The 21,233-nt window shown below is 36.8% G+C and overlaps 1 protein-coding gene across 2 annotated transcripts in view; it reads left to right on the top strand.

The window, feature by feature from the left end:
- The window catches only part of vwc2l (von Willebrand factor C domain containing 2 like), a 40,024-nt gene that overhangs the window by 2,855 nt on the left and 15,936 nt on the right, over positions 1 to 21,233 (top strand). For both annotated transcript variants that reach the window (XM_033987109.2, XM_055230563.1), the window contains exon 3: positions 15,888 to 16,017. In XM_033987109.2, the coding sequence (XP_033843000.1) occupies positions 15,888 to 16,017 (130 nt within the window). The remainder of the gene's footprint in view (positions 1 to 15,887; positions 16,018 to 21,233) is intronic.

The raw sequence follows: 21,233 nt of genomic DNA, 5'->3' as shown, positions 1-21,233 counted from the left end.
GAAATCAGAGGTATGTAATGAAGGGTTTGTTGTTCACCTTAACACTACAACATTTTTGTCATAGCTACCTTTGAAAAAGTCTAAGCAAAAAATCTTTAGCCTCCAAGTTGAACTGTGCCATTTTGATATTTGCCAAATGTGTTGCGTTAGATTATATTTAATTGTACATGTAACAGAAGGTAGCAGTGTTGACTGGTGGGCTTCCTTAGACTATGTTAGTGATTATTTAGTTTTAATAAGACCTATATGTTGTCAGTTGCCCCTCTCTTGTTGTATTTTATAAGAATCTGACAAACAAGATAGTGAACGACTGAGTAAATAGTAAATGTACAATTTTGCATTATTATTATTATTGACCGTAGCATATATGCAACAACTGAACATAAAAACCATATTTCCAAATGTAGTAAATTTTTTATCGTTTCTAGACTGTGTTACGAGCCGAGTACTAGCACAAAGAGTGTCTGTAACTATATCTTGTAAGTTGTAAAAGTGCATTTGAATTAAACATTGATGTTAAATGTTCATCTTTAAAAAAAATCCACTCTGTATAAATAATAGACTCTCAATGTAACACATGTTCCTCTTGCCAGTCCTACTTCACATATTTAATCAGATTTTCATCACAATCACTTTGAATTCATAAATTACTTCACCACATCCGCAGTCTGTTATGTTATGCAGGCATATGTTCTATACCGACAGCTTATATAAAATATGACGTTATAAATATGAGGCTCTTTCGCACAGAAGAGTCCTGCTGCGTCTTTTCGCACATTGGAATAACCTGCCGTAGCCTCACAGATGCTGTTTGGTTCTGAAAGCTGCGTGTGCCAGACTGAGGATAACAGAGTCTGAGGGCCCCGGTCGAAACATGTCAAACCTGTCAATACTGGATAATGTGACACTGCCTAACATGGAGGAGGTGGGGGGTCTGAGAATAACTGACATGCGCTGTAGAGAGTCGAATTATACCACAGGATGTACGGGATATATTTTCATCGTATATGACAAATTGTTGATTATTGTGTTTGGCCGTGGTTCAAAGGCAATGCGCATCTGCAGTTTGTATATGCCGTGGGTTTGACTCACGGCCCCTGAATGTCTCTACTCCCTCTGTAACTCTCTTATCCAATAAAGCATCTGGACAAAATGGAGATAAATACATAGTTATGATAGTGAACCATAACTACAAACTGCAAGAATTCTGGTTTGCGTTCAGTCTTGTGCACAGTAGCCATATGATGTTAACTGCTAGACATTTATTTTGTGTTATATTTATTTGAGATAAGAAAGAAATGATTGTAGAGAGCACTGTCTGGTCATAGTGAAATATGAATTCCTTTATTATTTTCTTAAGATACTAACTACAAACATAAGGCATCAGTAAATGAACAACTTTAATTCAGTAATTTAGAAACACTGGGGATATGAAAGGCAAAAATGCCAACTTTGTTGTTACTGAGCACATAATCATTACTACACTGACCTTATATTTGGCCTCTTAAAGATTACAATCCTTCTTGGTTTAAAACACAATGGGATATCTCAGATACATAAGCAGATAGAAGTGGTTTTCGACTGGCACTTTAAGATTGCTGTGATGTTGTGATGATGAGACACGCGGGTTCACTCTTTGGAGGCGCTGCATAGTTAATCTGAAGTGATTGGTGTATTTTCACATCACAGCATCACATATTCCGACATTGAAATGCAAGACCACACACCCACATTGGCTGCAAGTGCATAAGTCTCACAGTTTAATTCAAGATCAATTCATCAACAGGAGACCCGACCTGAGCTAACCTTGAGTGGGGCTGAGGAGCAGAGGCAGCTTTTTGTTTTTTACAAAACACAATTCATCTGTTTTTATTGAAATTTTCAGTGGAAAGGATTACTGACCAAAGACCAAAGTGATGGTTTCAGCACATTAGTTGGTGAGATATGCAAAAAGAAATGAGTGATTTAATCCTTTGTTTACTAATAGGACTACAGCAACATGAAGTGCTAAACTACTACTGCAACCACCTAAACTACTACTACTACCACCACCACCACTGCTATTAGCAAGGCTCTGATTATAATAATATTCAAATAAATGCATCAAAGCTCTATAAGAAGACGATAGCAGTGGTTGAAATAGGACTCAGTTATGTTACTTAAGTAAAAGTACTGATATTGGAGCAAAAATATATATCACATGAAAAAAATCTACTTAAAAATTGGAGTGAAGGAGTAAAAAGTAAAAGTATTTCAACTAGATTTTGAGATCTTATAAGGTTTCAAATGGAGTACTTTTGATAAAGATTTATGCTGAATTTTGTTCAACAGAAACAATTTAATCTATTTTTTTTTTCTAGCTGTTTTTATTCATATTCGATTCTACAAATTATGAACGTGCTGTAAATAAACCTCTCAGTCTTTTCAGCACGTTTCAAAAATTAAAAAAAATACTTTTGCTTTTCAGTCCAGATCCAGTTTGTAGTGGAGTAGAAAGTACAGATACCTGCTCTCAAATGTAGTGAAGTAAACCACAAGTATCCACAGTACTTTACTACTTTTACTTAGTTAGGTTCTTCCACTGGGTTATAGTGATTCTGATAGATGTTAACAGTATCATTGTATTTTGGGTGAGGACTTCCAAGTTTAAAAGCCTTATGTATCTTTTCTTGTGGAGCTTCTGCCACCTGGTTGTCTCCAGGAAGAGTTTATTGTTTGCCTGGAAGGTTCTTATCACTTTAAAGGTCCTACATTACACAAAATTGATCATTGTGAGCTTTAAACCATGTGACAATGTCGTTACCTCATCACGCATATTTGAGTAATCCTTTATCATTAGTCTGTCTACATCTCCAAAGCTTAAAATGCTCTTAACAGCTACCTTTTACCTTTTATTTAGTAGAGATTGGTAAATTCCAGGGGTTGATATATGTAAGGAGTTCAAAAACACAGTGGACCACTTCCTGTATTAGCACATGACATAACATAGTGGAACAGAGCGTTTTGTATTTGTGAGAAGAACTCAGTCTAAATCTGCTGGGTTTGTGTGAATGAAATAAAACAAACATTACAACAGAGATCAGAAAATAGCATATGTGCAGGGTGGCAAGCAGCTGACGCAACCAGGCCAAGTCACATGTCAGATATGTGGAAAAGTAACCCCTGTGTGCATTTCAAGGTGTATAGCAATAAAAAAAAACACCTGTAATGGAATTTATCCAAGACAGATAAGCAAACAATACTGTTTCCATGGAGTCAGGCAAGCTCGCAAACCCCATACTGGTAAATTTCCATAGTGTACCATTAAATCACATTATTATCGCATAGGTATAGTCACAGCGATGCCAGATGGGTATGAGTAAATCCTCACTATCTGCGACTACACACGAGCTAACTCCGGCATCTTACCTCATATCCTCCGTATTAACATGAAAGCCCGGGTTCCCTGCAGTGTTGAAGGAATCTAAAGGCCGCCCAGAGCCTCTGCAAACAAGCACTGGTTAGAGAGACGGACAGCTTAACCTTTGGTGTGTTGCTCATTGGCATTTCCCTGCGCTTTGATGATGCTGTGTACATTGTGTGTACGATGGAGGAGGTGGAACAGCAAAAGTGGGCTCTGTTTGGTTTCTTACCCGTGATGTTTAAATTAATGGGCTATAGCAGGTGTGTGGTCCACGCAGCCAGCAGTAATTGTGCAGTGTCATTATGATGAAAAACCTCATAATCCTGCACAGAGGAAGAGATGTCTATGTGCAGTATGTGTGCAAATATTTGTTTTATGACCTTTACTGTCCACTAAATCCAATCTTGATTAGAAGTAAAATGAATAAATTAATTATGAAAAGGAGAGTAAAGTACTGTTATGTTCATCTAAAAGTTTGTGTCAGTATGGTCTGTCAGGTGCATCTTTAGGTGTCATTGGCTCTGATCTCTGTAAATTCTAAGTGAATTCTCAGTGAAAATATTAGTTGTGGAAGGTAACAAAGTACAAGTAGTAAAGTACTGTACTTAAGTAGAATTTTTAGGTATCTGTACTTTACTTTTTTTTAAACTGGTTTACTTTTGCTTCACTACATTTGAGAGCAGGTATCTGTACTTTCTACTCCACTACATTTTTTAACTAGACTCAAAAGTAAAAAGTACTTTTCATATGATTTGAGGGGTTATTTTTATGCTGTTTGTAGTAACATTCTGACTAAAGTTTTTGAGTTTAAGCTTCGGCTTTGAGCAAATAAAAATAAAGACACAAAATTCATAAGAAAAATGAAGAAACTGATTTGTATTGCTACTGTTGACCAAAATACAGAATGTATAATTCTTTTGATTAATATCACTACATTTAACACATTAACATATTAACAACACTTGTGTGAAATACTTTGATTTTTTACTCTTAAAGTACATGTTTAAACAGGTACTTAAATAGTTAAGTAGATGCTTTCATGCGATACTTTTATTTTTACTTGAGTAACTTTTTACCTGTATCTGTACTTTAGTTAAATAACTAAATTGAATACTAGCTCCACTGAAAAACTGTAAGTATTGTACTGTACTTCTTCTTCTTCTTGACTTCTTTTTTGGTTCTGTGCTGTTCGGTATCAAGTGGTCTAAATAGCAGCACATGTTTACAACTAGAAACAAAAATAAAGATCAAATAATATATTTAATAAAAAAAAAAAAAAAAAACAAACAACAAACTCTACACTATACTGTATGTTCTGCAAATGTTAATTGTTGGCACAGTCATTCGCCCTGTAACCATAGAGAGCTCAGGTAAAACCTTGACTTAAGTGCATATTGTTGTCATTGCCCATTACACTCTCACTTACACTGACTGTGAATGTATCCATTTTCTTCCTCTTATCCGGGGCCAGGTTGCAGGGGTAACACTCTAAGCAGGGTCGCCCAGACTTCCCACACCCCAGACACTTCCTCCAGTTCCTCTGGTGGGACTAGGCCTGTCACGATAATTACGACATCGACTTATTTTTTGGAGGTCAATATGTAACATGGGTACTTTTCCTTTGCAGTAGTGAGATATTTTTGGTATTTTTTTTTGCAAGATGATAGAATTTGAGCTGTAGAAGGTTGAATAAAAAATGTCTGTGATTCATTAAAGATACAAACTAACCACTTAAGATTTGTACTTGTTTTTTGTTTTGTTTTTTTGGGGGGGTTAATATTGTACATTTAGTTTTTTTGTGATAATTCTGCTATGTAGTCTGCTTTCATTATTATCATTTATTATATATATTTACTTCAGCAATATATCGCACTTCAAAATGTGTTATCGTGACAGGCCTAGGTGGAACCCCGAGGCGTCCCCAGGCCAGCCGAGAGAATCCAGATGCTCCATTATCAACCTCTGCTTAAACTGTAAAAGTAAAAAGTAAAAGCACATTTAAATGAATGATTCCCCCCTCTCAGCACAAGAAATCCCAGCATGACAGTAATTCAAAACTGTTTATCTTCTATTTAGCATCGAAGGGCACAAGGGACATTCTGGTGTTGCTTGCATCTTTTATACTGCAAATGTGATAAACAGTGACAATTGTGGAGTAATTTATACTTATAGCCGTTGGGTAAAATAGGAACAATATAGCTCTTTAAATCTGTACTTGCCTGACTCATTTTTGCACTATTTTTATTTTTGTGGTCATTGCGGTTTTGTGAATTAAAAATCACCTAAATAAATTATTCATTGGCACTCACTTTTGCCAGACAAAAGTTTTACATCTTGCCCTAAAGTGTCTCTTGCAATGCAGTGCAATGCTGCTCCAACCGTACAGTGCAAGACTAGCATTCATTTGAAACAGAGCCCTATTCAGCACTGTACCAGCATTTCATTTCTTGTGCGAAATCTAAGAGTAGTATCAGCACCCCCCAAAGTACACAGGCTTCTCCATGCCAGCTCATCCACTTTTGTGCTACACCATGTTAAATATTAATGTGGGCTACGCCAGGTGTAGCAGTCGTAGGTGTATTTTTGTACTTTTGTTTTTGTCAGCCGGTTTGCTAAGACTCAGTATACGGGCTAAAGTAGGGTAGAGAGATGTGTGCTGTGACAATATTAGATGGCAAAGGATTACGGGATGTTTCAGTGCTCCCGGTTTTTCGAGGATCGAGGGTGAAGTCTAATTCTTGTGCTCATACAGGGATGAAAAGTTTGCTGCTTGTAGGCACGGTATTTGCCAGTCAAATTCAGTTTTTACACTGTCACAGAAAGATTGCATAGAGACAACCTTGCCCTTATTACTCTGAGCAAGGTTACAGGTGATAATAATAAGAATTTTTACTTTTTAGAAATAAGATGTCTGTGTAATCTCTCAGTCGTCCAGGTATGATCCTTAGTAAAAGAAAAATTCAAATCTGTCAACTGGACAAAAAGTTGTAGGAGTGAAGACGTTTGGCAGCTCATCTAAGCTGCTTCTTCAGTTCTGGACAGATTAATGGTGGACACTGTCTTATATCTATCTGAAGAGAGGAGGTAACAACACTGAAACACACCTATTATTTTTTATAAATAACAGCAAAACAGTGACACTTCACAGTGACTAAAAAGATAAAGATAGAAAGAAGAAATTTGCACATTAGTGCCTCACTGACAGAAACTGAAACACATAACCCGAGAAGTCAACTCAGGCTCTTGGTCCAGCTTTAGAATGCTTTTGATCTTTCTATTGTATAAACAGGAGCATTGAGCATTGAGCCTTTTAGTAGTATTGACAAAACTATGAAAAATCATTCGTAGTAATCCTGAGTCGGGATCAAACAGAGAAGGTTGAAAGCTCTGACATGAATCACATCTGTTGATTGGATGTTGTGACCTGGAAGAGAAACGCCAAAACAAAATTTAACCTGAAAGTTATATTTTATTTGCCAAACTGAATGAAATGAAAAATGAAAATGATTAAAATCGTGAATAGTTATTCCGTAACCTTAGCCAACCTGAGCTAACACTGTGTGGTCATCTCCTGCCATCCTCCAGAGAATAGAATGAAATGAGGACTGGAGTGTAACAGTTACAGTGATTAAAGTACAACTATACACAGTAACGATCGAAGGACAAGCTGTGTCATTTCATTAACTCTTAAGTAATAGAATGGCAGTGAAAAACCCACGAGACACATGCTAATGTATTCAGCAATTAAGACCTATTCACGGGTTTAAACAGGGAGCTAATTCATAAAAATAATAAAGGCTTTTACTACTAATTACAACTGCAACTTTGTCATATCTTCTACATTTTTTCTGCTCTTTTTGGAGGACTTTGTTTTGTTTTTTTTAAGCTTCTCATCTGTATTAGTGCTGCTGCCTCACTGTCACAAATGCCACCAGTGAATGGTTGTTTTGAGAGTAAAAATAGGACTGCCAACCCACTAGACTGGTGACTTCATGTCACTCTGCTCTACAGCTGTCCATTGTCAACATAAACTCTACTTAAAGCCATTGAATCGTACCACTGTAAATTAAAGTCTGTACATTATTAGGCTGTTTTTTGTGAGTGATGCAGATGCAGAGAGAATATTGAGACTATGTGACTATACTACTTAGTCCTGTCACAGTAACACATTTTGAAACACAATATATTGTTACGGAGGAATATTGCGATAAACGTTAATATTGAAACTATTTTATGCTACTGATCAAATTAAAATAACACAGGATAATTCCAGTAAACCATTTTTAAATAGACAGTATCATTAAAAGGCATGAGCTGCAGCACATAAATAGCCACAGAAGGTACTTAATAACCACCTCTTAGACATATCATGTAAAAGGGGTTAACTTTTATGAGCTTTTAACTTGTCATGGTTTATGCTTATATACTTTGCATTTTGAGTGATCCATGCATACTTCAGTAATCCTGTATTTTCTTGCATTTACAGCTCTTTCTATTATCATTTGTCATTTAGTACGTGTAGGCCTGTCACCAGTGGTGGAACGCACCAAAGTAAAAGTAGTAAAGTACTGTACTTAAGTATATGTTTTAGTAAATTTTAGATACTTATGTAGATTTTAAAGAGGATACTTTTAATTTTATTTTACTAAATTTGAGAGCAGGTATCTGTGCTTTCTACTCCACTATATTTTTGAACTGGACTGAAAATTAAAATGTTCATAGTTTGAGCAAACAAAAATATTCAAAGAAAAAATGCTAAGAATTAAATATCAATTCCATTGTTTTTAATGAATACAACTCAGCACAAATCTTTACTTTAAAATCACTATATTTGACGCTTTATTAGATCTTAAAATCTCCATGAAATATTTTTACTTTTTACTCTTTAAGTACATTTTTAAAGGCACTTTAAAACTTTTACCCAAGTAGATTAAGAATTTTCATGTGATACTTTTACTTTTACTTGAATTTTTTTATTTTTTTTGCTCCAGTATCTGTACTTTTACTTAAGTAACACAATTGAGTACTTCTTCCATGACTGCCTTTCAAGCTAACACATTTTGCATCACAATATATTGGTACAGACAGATACTGCGATAAACAATAATAGTGAAACTACTTTATGCTACTGACACAAAGCAGAATCCCAGTCAGCCAATTTTAAATAGACAGTATCATTACAGGCCTGAGCTGCAACAAACAAATAACAGAACGTACTATTATTGTTCAATAATTTTCTACAATTTTCTACACTCATTCAACCTTCCACAGCTCGAATGTAATTGTGCTACAACAAAAATACCCTAAATCTCCCCACTTTTACAAAGAGACTGTTCACACATTAAATATTGAGCCCCAAAATATATAGTTCCAGCTTTTATATATTGAACCATAAGTCAGTGTAGTAATTTTCATGACAGGCCTAAATACGTGTGATAACCTATTACCAAATACAAGATAAAAGAACAATATGTCATTTAGCTTAAAGGGTCCATATTACACTGATTTCTTATCTATGTTATAATGTTATTTCCTCCTCACAAACATACCTGGAGTTGTGTTTTGTTTCATTCACACACGTTTAACACACAAAACCTGCATATTTAGGCTGATTTCTTCTCTCAAACAGAAAACACTCTGTTCCACCCTGTGATGTCATGTAGCAATACAGGAAGTGCTCCACTTTATACACCTTCACAAGAATCATTTGGATAATTTCAGCCCTGGAATTGCCAATCTTTACTGCACAAAAGATAAGAAGTAGCTGTTAACTCAAAAACTACCACTTCATTACATCACAAGGTGGAACAGAGCATTTTGAGCTTTGGAGATATAAACAAACTAACAATAAAGGGTTACTCAAACATGTGTGAATGAAACAAAACACAACTCCAGGTATGTTTTAACAGCATTATAACATGGCTTAGAGTTCACAAGAGTCAATCTGCGTAATATAGGACCATTCAGTGCACATAAGACAGGAAACGGCAATGAATCCCTTTCAGTACACCGCAGTGGCATCCCAGTTCAGCCCTTGCATGTTTCCTTTGTGAACGGTGCACAGCCATGACTGATCCACGTCACGCTAGGCCACACACAAAAGCGCACTGTGAAAGCCTGTCCTCAGCTGAATACATTGAAGAAATATCTGCCATGTCTCCTAAGTGTTTTTCACAGTCTAGCCCAGTGTATAAATTCCACGCATATAGCTTAATGGGTCATTCTGATTAACCCACAGCAAAAGCATATTAGTTATGTGTAAAGGGCATTTGGGACGAATACAAAATAATCCTGCAGGTATGAATACATAAAAATGCTACAGTGAATTCATTTATTTATTTATTTTTTATGTCAGATTAATGTTCTTTCACTCTATGGAGTTAAGGCCTATTTTTTTTTATGTATTTTTTAAAATAGTGAACCAATTGTGCCCATCATGTTAACTCTCTACTGTGCTGTACTACCTTCAAGTGACAACAATCAACTATGAGCCCATTTTGCATGTTTTATGAGCACTGATGGGACAAAGATTGCAATAGAAATGATAGCTCCGACATAACATTCATTTAGTAACCTACATTTTGACCCATTTTACTCTGAATAACAAAGGTGCCATTCATGAAAACAATAATTTGACATATGACGCATTAGACAAAATTCAGTGCTGTATTCAGTATTTTTTTCATCCAACCTTTTGTAACTAAAACAATGAAAAGTCTAAAGTCTAAAGGACAAAACAATGACTATATAATAAAATGTCAAGATCTCATGCTTTCAAAGCCAAGAATAAGGTGACTTTTAAAAGTGCCTGAGTGTTCTGTGTGTAATCTCAGGGGCAGTTGACTGGCTTTTGGAGCCGCAACAAAGTGTTTACTTTTGAGGGCTGAGGTGTGGACTTTTATCCAATGTCATACAGTGATGTCAGCTTCTGTTTTCTAAGGATAAAGAGGCAAGAAAGTCTCATAAATCAAACTAAATACATGCATTTGGGGTAAAAAATTCATACAAATCCGTGTGATCACTGATGTTTTATGCACTGGAAGTTATCGATCTTGTATTTATTCAATTACAGGCGGTTTTATTGCTCAATACTTTACATGTGGTATGACCTGCGTGCTTATCTTCACTGACGTATGAAAGAGCGTTACTTGTCTACAGTCACAAAAACAGTTGAAATGAAAGTATATTTATTCAACACATCAAAGCAAACATGTTTTGTCATGTTTCTCTCACATAGTTGTGTTGCATTTCCAATAACATATTTATCACACACTGTTATGTGATGTGTCCACTAATGGTGTACTTTGTCCTCTCTGACCACTGGAGCAGGACAGGGCAGAACAGGGCAGCACAGGGCAGCACAGGGCGTAATGAACATTTGAAAAAGTTCTAAATAAGGACAAGAGACGTTGGTACCTCTTATGCTATGATATATGTTTAAATTCTACTTATAGTTATAGCAGTCTGAATTGAACTGACTTGATTGAATGCAAACCAAAACAACGACTTGGACAAGTTACTCCAGAGCCTCTTGGAATTAAATCATTGTGGGACTTTTCCTGTAGAGAAATATTAACCTGTCTGCTGCATTAAACTAAAAGTAGATTTATGGATGTATTGACTCTGTACTGACCAATCAGCAACCTGTATACTGACCAGTGCTATTGTCCACTAATATTATAATATAAAACTCAACACTTGATGTGCTACCTGACTTGAATACTTTGATAGTCTTAGTCAGTGTTCGGCTAAGCTTTGTTTGCTTATATTTATTGCAAAATACATAAAATAAGTGTTCATAGTGGTTGTAACAGTATCTGAACTTGAGCGTATACACAGCCGTTACTATTTGTAGCGTCTCTTTTGTCCATTGGTGCAGTAACTTGAACCATTCACTCACATACAAGGCAGGATTTAATCTTTGCTATACGGTAAAGTTGACTTCACTGCAGAATCACACAGGACAGTAAAAATAGTCTTCAGGACTTTTAGGCTCAGTTCCCACTTAGCACTAATTAGCCTTTTGTGATTAGCCTCACAAACAATGCTCCTATAGTGGATTACAGTGATTTGCTGTTTGCTGTTGGTGTGTGTGTGTTGACAATAGTATTACTCATAAAAGGGACACTCTGCCAAATGCTGATCCTAGTAAAAAGATGCTTCATTGTTTTTCCTTGCTTCACATTCATGACAAATTATTCATCAAAATGTGTTTGCTGTAGTTTTAGCACTTAACTAATTGTTGCTATACATTTAAATGCATTTAGCAATAGCTGCTATGAATGGTATTAGTATAAGTATTATTTGTAGGCTTGTCACGATAACAAATTTTGGAGTGCGATATACTGTATTGCTGAACTGGAACTGGAGGATTCATTCAACCTTTTACAGTTTAAATCTTATAGCCAGAAAAGAACCCATTAGTGCAAAGAAAATTTACACACAAGAGAAATTGGCCCCCAAAAATATTGTTCTATCATGTATTGAAGTGGTAATTATCATGAGTATTTGTACTAAGAACAGAACAAAATAAAGTGCTGCACTAAATAGTTCTCACAAGATACACTAGCCCAAGGGTGTCCAAACTATGGCCTGGGGGTCAATTGCAGCCCTCAGACCAATTTTTATTGGCCCGCAGGCCTTCAGGCCCAATTAATCATAATGAGTACTTTTTATGACAAATTTGAGTAATCCTACCAATATAAGCAAACTAACATCATACTACATTGTTATACAGACCTAATAATAATATTTCAAGTCTTATTTAAAGTATGAAGTCAGAACTATGTTAAATGCACTGTCTAAATCATCTACTGTATTGACCAGTACTCTGTGGCCCTCTGTGTCAAATATTTTTCAAGATATGGCCCTCGGTGAAAAGAGTTTGGGCACCCCTGCACTAGCAAACAGAATGTTTACGGGGCTCACGATGCTTCTGTGACCATTTCAAGTGGTGTTTTTACAGTTTAAGAGCCCACTACTGAAAATACAACGGGCTAGTGTGAAATCAAAGAAAGTTTTCCATATAAAATAAATGTCAAATTGGATGAACGGTATAAAGGCTGCTTAATAAATCAGGTACAATCACACAGATATAAAGGAAACATGGGTACTGTTAAAACACAAGCAGTGGTAGAAAAGTCAAGTCTGAGAAAATATTTACTAGAACCACCAGATCTAAACAAGGTGGATGAAAGGGCTATACCAAGTCTAAACTAGGACTACAACATATAGACGTTTTAAACAAGGAAAATGTGGATAAAATTAACATCAGAACTGAAAGGGGAATTGCATACTCCCTGAAAAAAACTTGCACACACCAGTAGTACGCACACCAGAGTTTGTGAACCACTGGGCTCGTCTATTTAATCTGAGGCTTGTTTGCAGAGTGTATGAATGAGAATCTGAATAGTGGGTTTTTAGAGCTTAGATTCTGTTAGAAATAGTCAATAAATAAATAAAATGAAAACCTTTTATATTTTGAATTCAGCCTCTATCCTTTGATCTAATCTTGCTAGTTGCTTCACATAAAATATTTAAAATCTCAAGCAACAAAAGAAAAAAAATCCATCTTATTATTTTGAGTCTTGCTTTGTTTTGTATTTGCATTTTTCTTCTTTGAGCAACTCTTCAAAAATAGGAATGTCACATTTATTTTGTCTGTGTACTTCACCCTGGAAGTGCAGACAAAATATATCAACATAATTTTGAACAACCAAATGGAAAAATACTTAAATGCATCTGAAGTTTGATCTCTACTCAGGTGGGTAATGCATGGATGGCATTGGGTTAAAAAACAGCTATGATTGCAGACCAAGATATGGCTTTATGATATAATCCATGAGTTAGGATTCAGTATAGATACATGTATTTAATAACGAATTAAGGGATCTCTGCATGGTGACAAGCATTTCCATGTAGACAATGAGATGGCGTATCCTCCACCAGAAAAGTTACGTAGTTCACCTTTACACCTTCACACCAATACATGACATCGCGCAGTGGAGAAAGGACTTAACCTTGAGCTCGATTCAATTCAAGAGTCGAATCCCTAAAAATGTGTGACAGCGCACAGCAACTTACTTTGAAATTCTAACTTTCAGAGTGTTGCAGACAGTCAAATAAATCCCATTTCTTTTAGTAGCAGATGCAAAGCAAATTACTGGAAGCAAGTGAGTTTGTTTTGAAGGTGAATTCGTCAGCTCAAACACTGGGAGCTTGCACTTGGAAATGACTTCATGTCATTCAGCACTCAATGTACTTCAACTAAAAAATACCGCTACTCCTACTTTGAAGTCCGTAGATGTCCTTAGAGCGACCCCTATGTGTAGCGCACGTATTACTGTTGTAACCTACTTTTAATTCCATGGGCAAACAACATTATTATGAACTGCCAACCTTTACTGATTTGAAAAGAGCCTGTATTTTTCCGCTTCGTGTAATTGCACCAAAGTTCATTTTCCGGTCAAGAGGCTGCAAAGATGGACTCAAATAGGAGGAAGTGCAGAGAGGTGCACAGCTCTGATTTACATGGAGCAGAGGAGGTACCATATCCTTAAGGCAGTGAAAGACTAAATATCTCCAACACACTCAACCCTATTAGCAGTTTCTTGTAGTGCAATTGAATTATGGCTTAGGGCTTGTTGTGTCAAAACATGAGCAGCCCAATAAATGTCTTTCTGAATTATTTATGGGGAGATTTCTTTGTTTATCTGAACGAGGCCGAAACATTAAAGATTGAGGTGAATTTAAGGCTCTGTTTATCGCTTAAACCAACGCTAATCTTTTTTCTAATGAGCAAAAAACACTGGTCTGGCCTCGAGAGAAACAGTGAATATAAAGTGAATTTACCTTATATGTGTTATTCAGGGGTTATCTGTGAATAATAAATGTTGAGATAACTGTATGGTATTTGAATGTTGATACTTTGCAGTGACATCATACTGGGGGTGTGTATTGTGTATTGTGATTGTCTGAAAACTCAAGAAAACAATACGAAATGATTTTAATACGACATTTTCTGGAGTCTGTGATGAAGGGGAAAAAAGTAAAAAGGTTTAAATTATAATCAATTAAGAACAAGTTTAAAATCTAAATCTGTAAAAAATCTACTTTGACTAAAAATAAATACAAAAATACAGAATGGATTGCTATCTTCCTCTTGGACTTGGAATTGTTTTGTAACAATATCAAGGACCATGCATTTTCAAATTCAAGAAGTAGAACCAATAAATGAATGAAGGATAATAAGAGATGTTTTAACAGGAGATGCACTAAATCACAATATGGGGATTGAATCAAACTAGCAGAATATTATAAAGATGAGATCATGTTATAAATGGATGTGAAAGTATCTTCATGCAGTCCATATTCTATTTAATGATGAGTGCATGGTTGGGCTTTTATTTATTTTATTTATATATTTATTTAAGAATATAGTCCCTTGGGATGATCTGTCTCTTTTTCAAGGGCATTTGAGATACTGCTTTAAAAGAATACTTTTAAAAGTTTCTTTTTCTGACAGTCATCACTTGACAAAGTTTTACAGTTGAAAGAATATAGTTTTTCCAGTAGCAGATGCAAAGCCAATTAACAAAAGCTGAAGCTAGTTTTCAGCTTGCAATTTGTTTTGAATGTAATTTTCTCTGCTCAAACTAACAAGCTATATTGTCTACTATATGTAACCCCACTGTGCCTTCTGTTTCATTTTACTCTATAATCAAGAAACAAAAAAGTTTTTGAATCCAAACATTTGTGCAACTTCACACCAAACAAGCTAATTAACAGTGTTTACAAAGTTACTGCATGCAGCCATGAAAATCAGAATACATGTTATGTGCTGCTCTAAGAATGTTAATATTATTCAGTCAATCAAGACTCATCATAAATCAGGCCACAATATGGAAATTGAAACATCTTGATTTGATGACTACCTCTTTGAAGCCTTTTCTACCACGGACCACTCCTGAACAAATGAGGCCTCAACATAATCACAAGCACTAAAAATCAGGCAAGAAGATTTTCAGAAGATTTTTTTTTATATTATTATTATTATTATTATTATTATTATTATTAATGTGGCTGTTTCATTAAGAAAGTTTGATTTCATAATGTAGATCTAAAAAAAATGGCAATTTTTTACATGATGTGAAGTAACTTAAGGATTTCATTGCTATTTGGTCATGGTGTCAATAATAGTGAATTATTATTACACTGGGATGTTTTTTGTTTTTGTTTTTTTTTTCCTCACAATAATCGTAACACTAAAATTTGATGCCCTATATGCTCCAATTACCAGCTCAGTAGAGTCCAAGAGGCTGTGACTACATGCTTTCCCTACACAAAGACTAATGTAAAACGATCGGTGATATCTGTCAAATAGCTGAAAGGGAGAACGTTATTTGTGACACAGAATCAATCAAATCTCTAAACATATCCCTATAGTGCATACTTTCAGTCGTCTCTGCTCTCTTCTGCCCCCTAGCCTTCGCCGTGTGAGTGGTGCCGCTGTGAACCAAATAACGAGGTGCACTGCGTGGTGTCGGACTGCGCTGTGCCCGAATGCGTCAACCCCGTGTACGAGCCGGAGCAGTGTTGTCCAATCTGCAAAAACGGTAAGAACCTAACCAGTCCCCTGCATCGTTGTTTCATTAGGCTCTATGTGGGCTATATCACCGCTGGATTCCTGTTGTGCCTTCAGAGGATGAGGATGTAATTGATGTTTTATGAATTAAAATGATTACCTTGGGCCTATCGGATGCTAATGAGCAGTACTAGTTTTAATTATAAATGACATACTAAGCAGAGTAAACATTAGCCCATTGATTAAAGGTATGCTAGAAAGAACTAATGGGTCCTGGGAGAGTCTTTTATCTCTGGGTGCCCTGATGCCCTTGTCTCACGCAGCCAATCCCTAAATTAGAAAAATAGGATTCCAATGGTTCATTGGCTGTTTACAAGGCGAGATGTGTGTGTGCGTGTGTGTTTGTTTGCGTTCCCAAGTTCCCAGTGCCTATCCAAAGGGAAAAGCAAAGTACAGTACAGCAACAGCTCATCTGCAGCATAAGCCTGGCTCCAATCATCAACAGCCGGCCGCTCCTGGGTGAAATCAAAGTGGGGCTGCGGGATATGAAAAACATCACATAACTCCGGCGTGGTAATAAAATAGCTGGCGCGGTTTTGTTTTATACCCAGTGACGGTTTAGGACAGGTAAACGCTTTAGTAAAGTTTAAGTGCACAAATTGGTTAAAGGGCCCATTTTACGCTGTTTTGTTATCCATGTCATAATGTTGTTTTCTCATGAAAAACATACCCGGAGTTCTGTTTTGTTTCATTTAACACTAATACTGCATATTTAGGCTAAGTTCTTTTCTCAAACAGAAAACACGCTGTTCCACCTTGTGATGTCATGTGGTAATACAAGAAGTGTTTCAGTGCGTTTTTAAACTACATACGCCTGTGCTAGAATCATTTGGATGATTTAAGACCTGGAATTGCCCAATTTATACTGAAATAAAGGTAAAATATAGCTGTTAACTAGAAAACTCCTGCTTCGTAACATCACAAGGTGGAGAAAAAATACGGAATGAATGTTGCATACACTAAATCAATGATTCCCTACATTTGACCTACATTTCAGTGCCAATGGGGTAACCTGTCAGGATCCATCTCCAGATTTTGAGCTAGGCTTGATCATGATCTTAGCTGGAGAGGAAATCCACCCAGATACAGGGAGAAAATGTCCCACTGATCTGGAAGTGTAAGTGTTGTCCCCCATATGTTCATGATCAGGAGTTTCTAGCCGGAAGCATCCAAATATAATGGTAAAAATATTTGGTGACGAGCTCCAAAACTCATTGTCAGTTTTATCAATTGTCGGACAACAAGCTACTACTGATTTGGTGATGAATCTGAAGAAAATGTGGCCATGAGGATCTACTTAATATTAAATAAAAAACAAAAACATGCTATGTCGCCATGTCATTGATATATTGACATTTTAATAACACAGTATTGTTCGTAAAGGTTATTATAGCAAGCTGAAATATCACCTTGTCCAATCACAGCTTTGAAAATGGTAAAGGTGACACAGGAAGCCAAGAATATAGTACAGACATGATAATACCCCAGGTTGTATTCTCATCACATGTAGAGCAGAAATAGAACCAGCCTTTAGAAAGCAGCAAAAATACTCTCACATATCTCCCTTCTGCTGCAGTTGACCTATAAAAGGGAGGAATTTTCCACAACTCCGAAAAGCCATTTTAGTGCAACAGCCAAGATTTTCTTTCACACTTTCTCTCATTTACCTCCCTTCTTTTGTTCGGCCGTATTTCCTCAGATATGCACACGAGCGCCCTACACAAACCCACGCTAACAAGCTGCTAGCACGCCGCTAATCCAGGCTGACAGCATACAGTGACACCCTTGGCATTTCAGGGAAGGCCCGGCCCTCCGCTGCCTCCCTAAGGGCCCCTGGTCAGGCTCGGGCAGACACACAGAGCAGAATGGGAGGGGACTGGAGAAGAGACCTTACTTAGATCCCTTTTTTTTCAGCCAAGGGACCGGGGAAACGAAGACATCCTTGTAGCTAGACCTGCAGTGAGGGGAATAGGATGGGGCAGTGACATTCGGGTTGTTTTTATAGACGCTAGGTGAAAATGTACAAGCAGGGGCCATGTTTTCCCACAATTGTAGATATATTCTCCCCAAGGTTTCCTGTCTGGGTTTCCATAGCAATACAGTTAAAGTTTATGTCAAATGCTTTGGCAGGCTGGCAGACTAGCTTTGTAACACATGCCTTACCTATTCCCATCCTGTTTTCTGGATGGGAATCATGAATATCTGCACCAGCTTCCTGTACAGACTCTGTTGCATTGCCAAGGTTGTGCACGTCCCAAGAAATGATTTGGATGTCATTGCTCCATCGCCTCTTTTTAGGGCCCTGATGATATGGCTAAAGTACTGTAGTTTCCTTTTTCTTACTGTTTGTATTAGTCTCTTTCTCTCCACATTTCCTTAAAGACTGACTCATTTGTTCTGTGTTGTTGTGTGTTCTAACACATAAGTGTCTGGATTATCAAAATATCATGTTTCTTGGCAAAAAAATGCAAAAATAATAGATGGATTTTGTCCTGAATGATGCCTTTGAAATTTTTTGGTACTGAAACTCTTTTTCTGGTATTGCCCTGTATTATTTCTATTATTTACCTAGAATAATAATGTCCATGCGTATACTATCAGTAGCAATAATGATCTCCCTATATACCAGGCATATTTACTAGTTTTTGATTACTGTAGTAGCACCTAGCCATGAAACACCTGGTTTGAAAACTGGTCTGCAAATCGTTTTGATGACATATGAATACCTACCTCTTAGCCATTTTTGTTGTTCACATCTGCCTTCTTTTGTAGCCAATTAGCAAAATGTATAGGCATCTGTTGCATCCATGTAGGAACTAAATGATAATTACATAATCCACTCTTGTGCCCATCTTGTTAGCTATATAAAAAAGCTTAATAAGATGTAGTCAGTGGGTGCGTTTACATCAGTGGTTCTTAACCTTGTTGGAGGTACTGAACCCCACCAGTTTCATATGCACATTCACTGAACCCTTTTTTATTGAAAAATAAAACATGAATTTTTTCAAATTCAAGACGCGTGTGTTTTACTGGTGCACAAAATGAACCGTGCATTAACATCACTGTGTTCAAAGAATAAATACAATGCATGAACTCACAACAAATTACATACATACCTTTTCACAAAGACATGACCTTTTTTAATACTACCACACTGAAATGATTTTAATTTTTAATCTTATGTATTCCAATAATGAACGTATTGTATTCATGCTATTTATTATTTTTAACATTTTAACACACACCGTAACTCCACAACCAATTGTGCTCTCGTGTAAATTCAGACGGCATGTCAAAGCAGAGGCATGAGGCTCTTTAAATACGTTACTGTCATTACGGTAATGTGCTTTCATGGTCCCTTGAAGATGTCCAATCAGAGCGCAATTGTCGCCGGGATCCTCCCAGTCAATGCTGGGGCATCACTCTGGCCGTGTCTCATGCTGTGTCTCAATTCACCAAAGAACGGCGCATTTAAATCAGGCGGGTACTTCGATAGGCACATCGAAGGGTGCATTTGTCAAATTGGGACACGGCCGGCTTCTGGAGACGCTCGCAGTCTGCAAATCATATGAGTCGGGTGCATGTCTTGACCTCCACCGAACCCCTGAGATTGACTCACCGAACCCCTAGGGTTTGAACGAACCCAGGTTAAGAACCACTGGTCTATATACTGTGTTTTCGCACTACTTTTTAAGAGCCATATGTTTTTTATAATAGTATATCTTAACTTATTTTAACATTCCTTGTAAATATTGCTGCTCCAATTCGCATGTTGCTCACTTTTTTACTATTACTATCTGCACAGTGTATATATGTATAAACTGATGGATTATTAAATAAACATATCAAGAATTTCTTACACTGCCGTAGGAAGGTGCTTGCATGTGAGAAACCTTACATACTGATGACAGTATGAGCAGCACTCGTGAAATGTAATGAAATAATGTGCATTTGCTATTCAAATATGTGCAGTAGTCCAGGCCTGCTCCATTGATTCTCCATAGCCCTTTGGGGAATGAAATCCGGTTTGGCAACGTTTTGATGAAGTGACTTGTATGGTGCACCCGTTTACGGCTCATGTGTGTAGATAAGAAAGTTTACAATGCTGACATCTTATTTTCACTCACTATACTATACAAATACTTCCTGTGCTTAAAACAGCATTTGCAGCAGTGGTGGCACTGGTGTGTTATTTAACCCTCACATTACCCTCTGGGTAAAAGGACCCAGGGTTTTTCCTGCTACCCTCTGTGTCCCCCTGGCCCCTGGATTCTCGCCTTTTATTTATTGACCTGGCCACTTTTCTGCCACAAAGAAAGCACATCTTTGAATAACAGATCTATTTATTGCAAAGAAAAAAAAAAAACATCTTTCTACAAGTGAGCTCATGCCTCCACAGATCTGACCTGGGTTTAATGTTACTGACCTTTACTTAATCAGGATAGTCTCAATGAGATTAAGAATCTCTTTTTCAGTGGAGCCCTAGTCCCACTGGAGCCCCATGGAATCACATACTTATCTCCATCAAGACAGACAAATTAAATCTTATGATTTGGAATATTCCTGTTAAAGCAATAACCTCGATGGAGACAAGCAGGTGACAGAAACTCCACCACAAAAGTTACATAGTGCACTTTTAAGTAAACAAGAACTAACAGTAGTTTTATGCAGCACCAACTCTTTTGCCATTTTAGCCCTGTACCATTTACTTTTAATCACCAAAATAGACCTCCTGTGAAGTGGATTATAATATAATATAACATACCTCATATAAAAGTAGAGAACAACATGTTTTTTATTTATTTATTTATTTTTAATGCTAGTAGTTTGTCAAAGATGGTGTTGTCTGTTTAGATGTGGTCGCAGGTCCTCTGTCTCTTGTTGGAACTCTGCGGCTCATGAGAAGTCTGAGGAGAGTTTCTCTGAGCTCTCTCTGCTTCTACAGCCTGCAAATAAATAGTATGGCTCTTTTTCCACTTCAGACAAATAGAACCACTGTAGGAGAAAAGAAGAGAGATTAACACTACTGTAAATATAACAGGACTTTTTTAGATCATCATATTCTGTCAATAAAATGTGTTGTTCACTGCTGCTATAATAGACTTACTCTTTCTTGCATTGTAGCGTTCAGTACCACACTGTTCCTGGTGCGGAGCTCACTCTTCACTCTCTCACACTGATCCTGTT

Source organism: Periophthalmus magnuspinnatus, chromosome 21, assembly GCF_009829125.3.
Source record: "Periophthalmus magnuspinnatus isolate fPerMag1 chromosome 21, fPerMag1.2.pri, whole genome shotgun sequence".
NCBI classification, from domain to species: Eukaryota; Metazoa; Chordata; class Actinopteri; order Gobiiformes; family Gobiidae; genus Periophthalmus; species Periophthalmus magnuspinnatus.
Note: the sequence above shows the minus strand (reverse complement) of the source record. Positions and strands in the feature narration are given on the sequence as shown.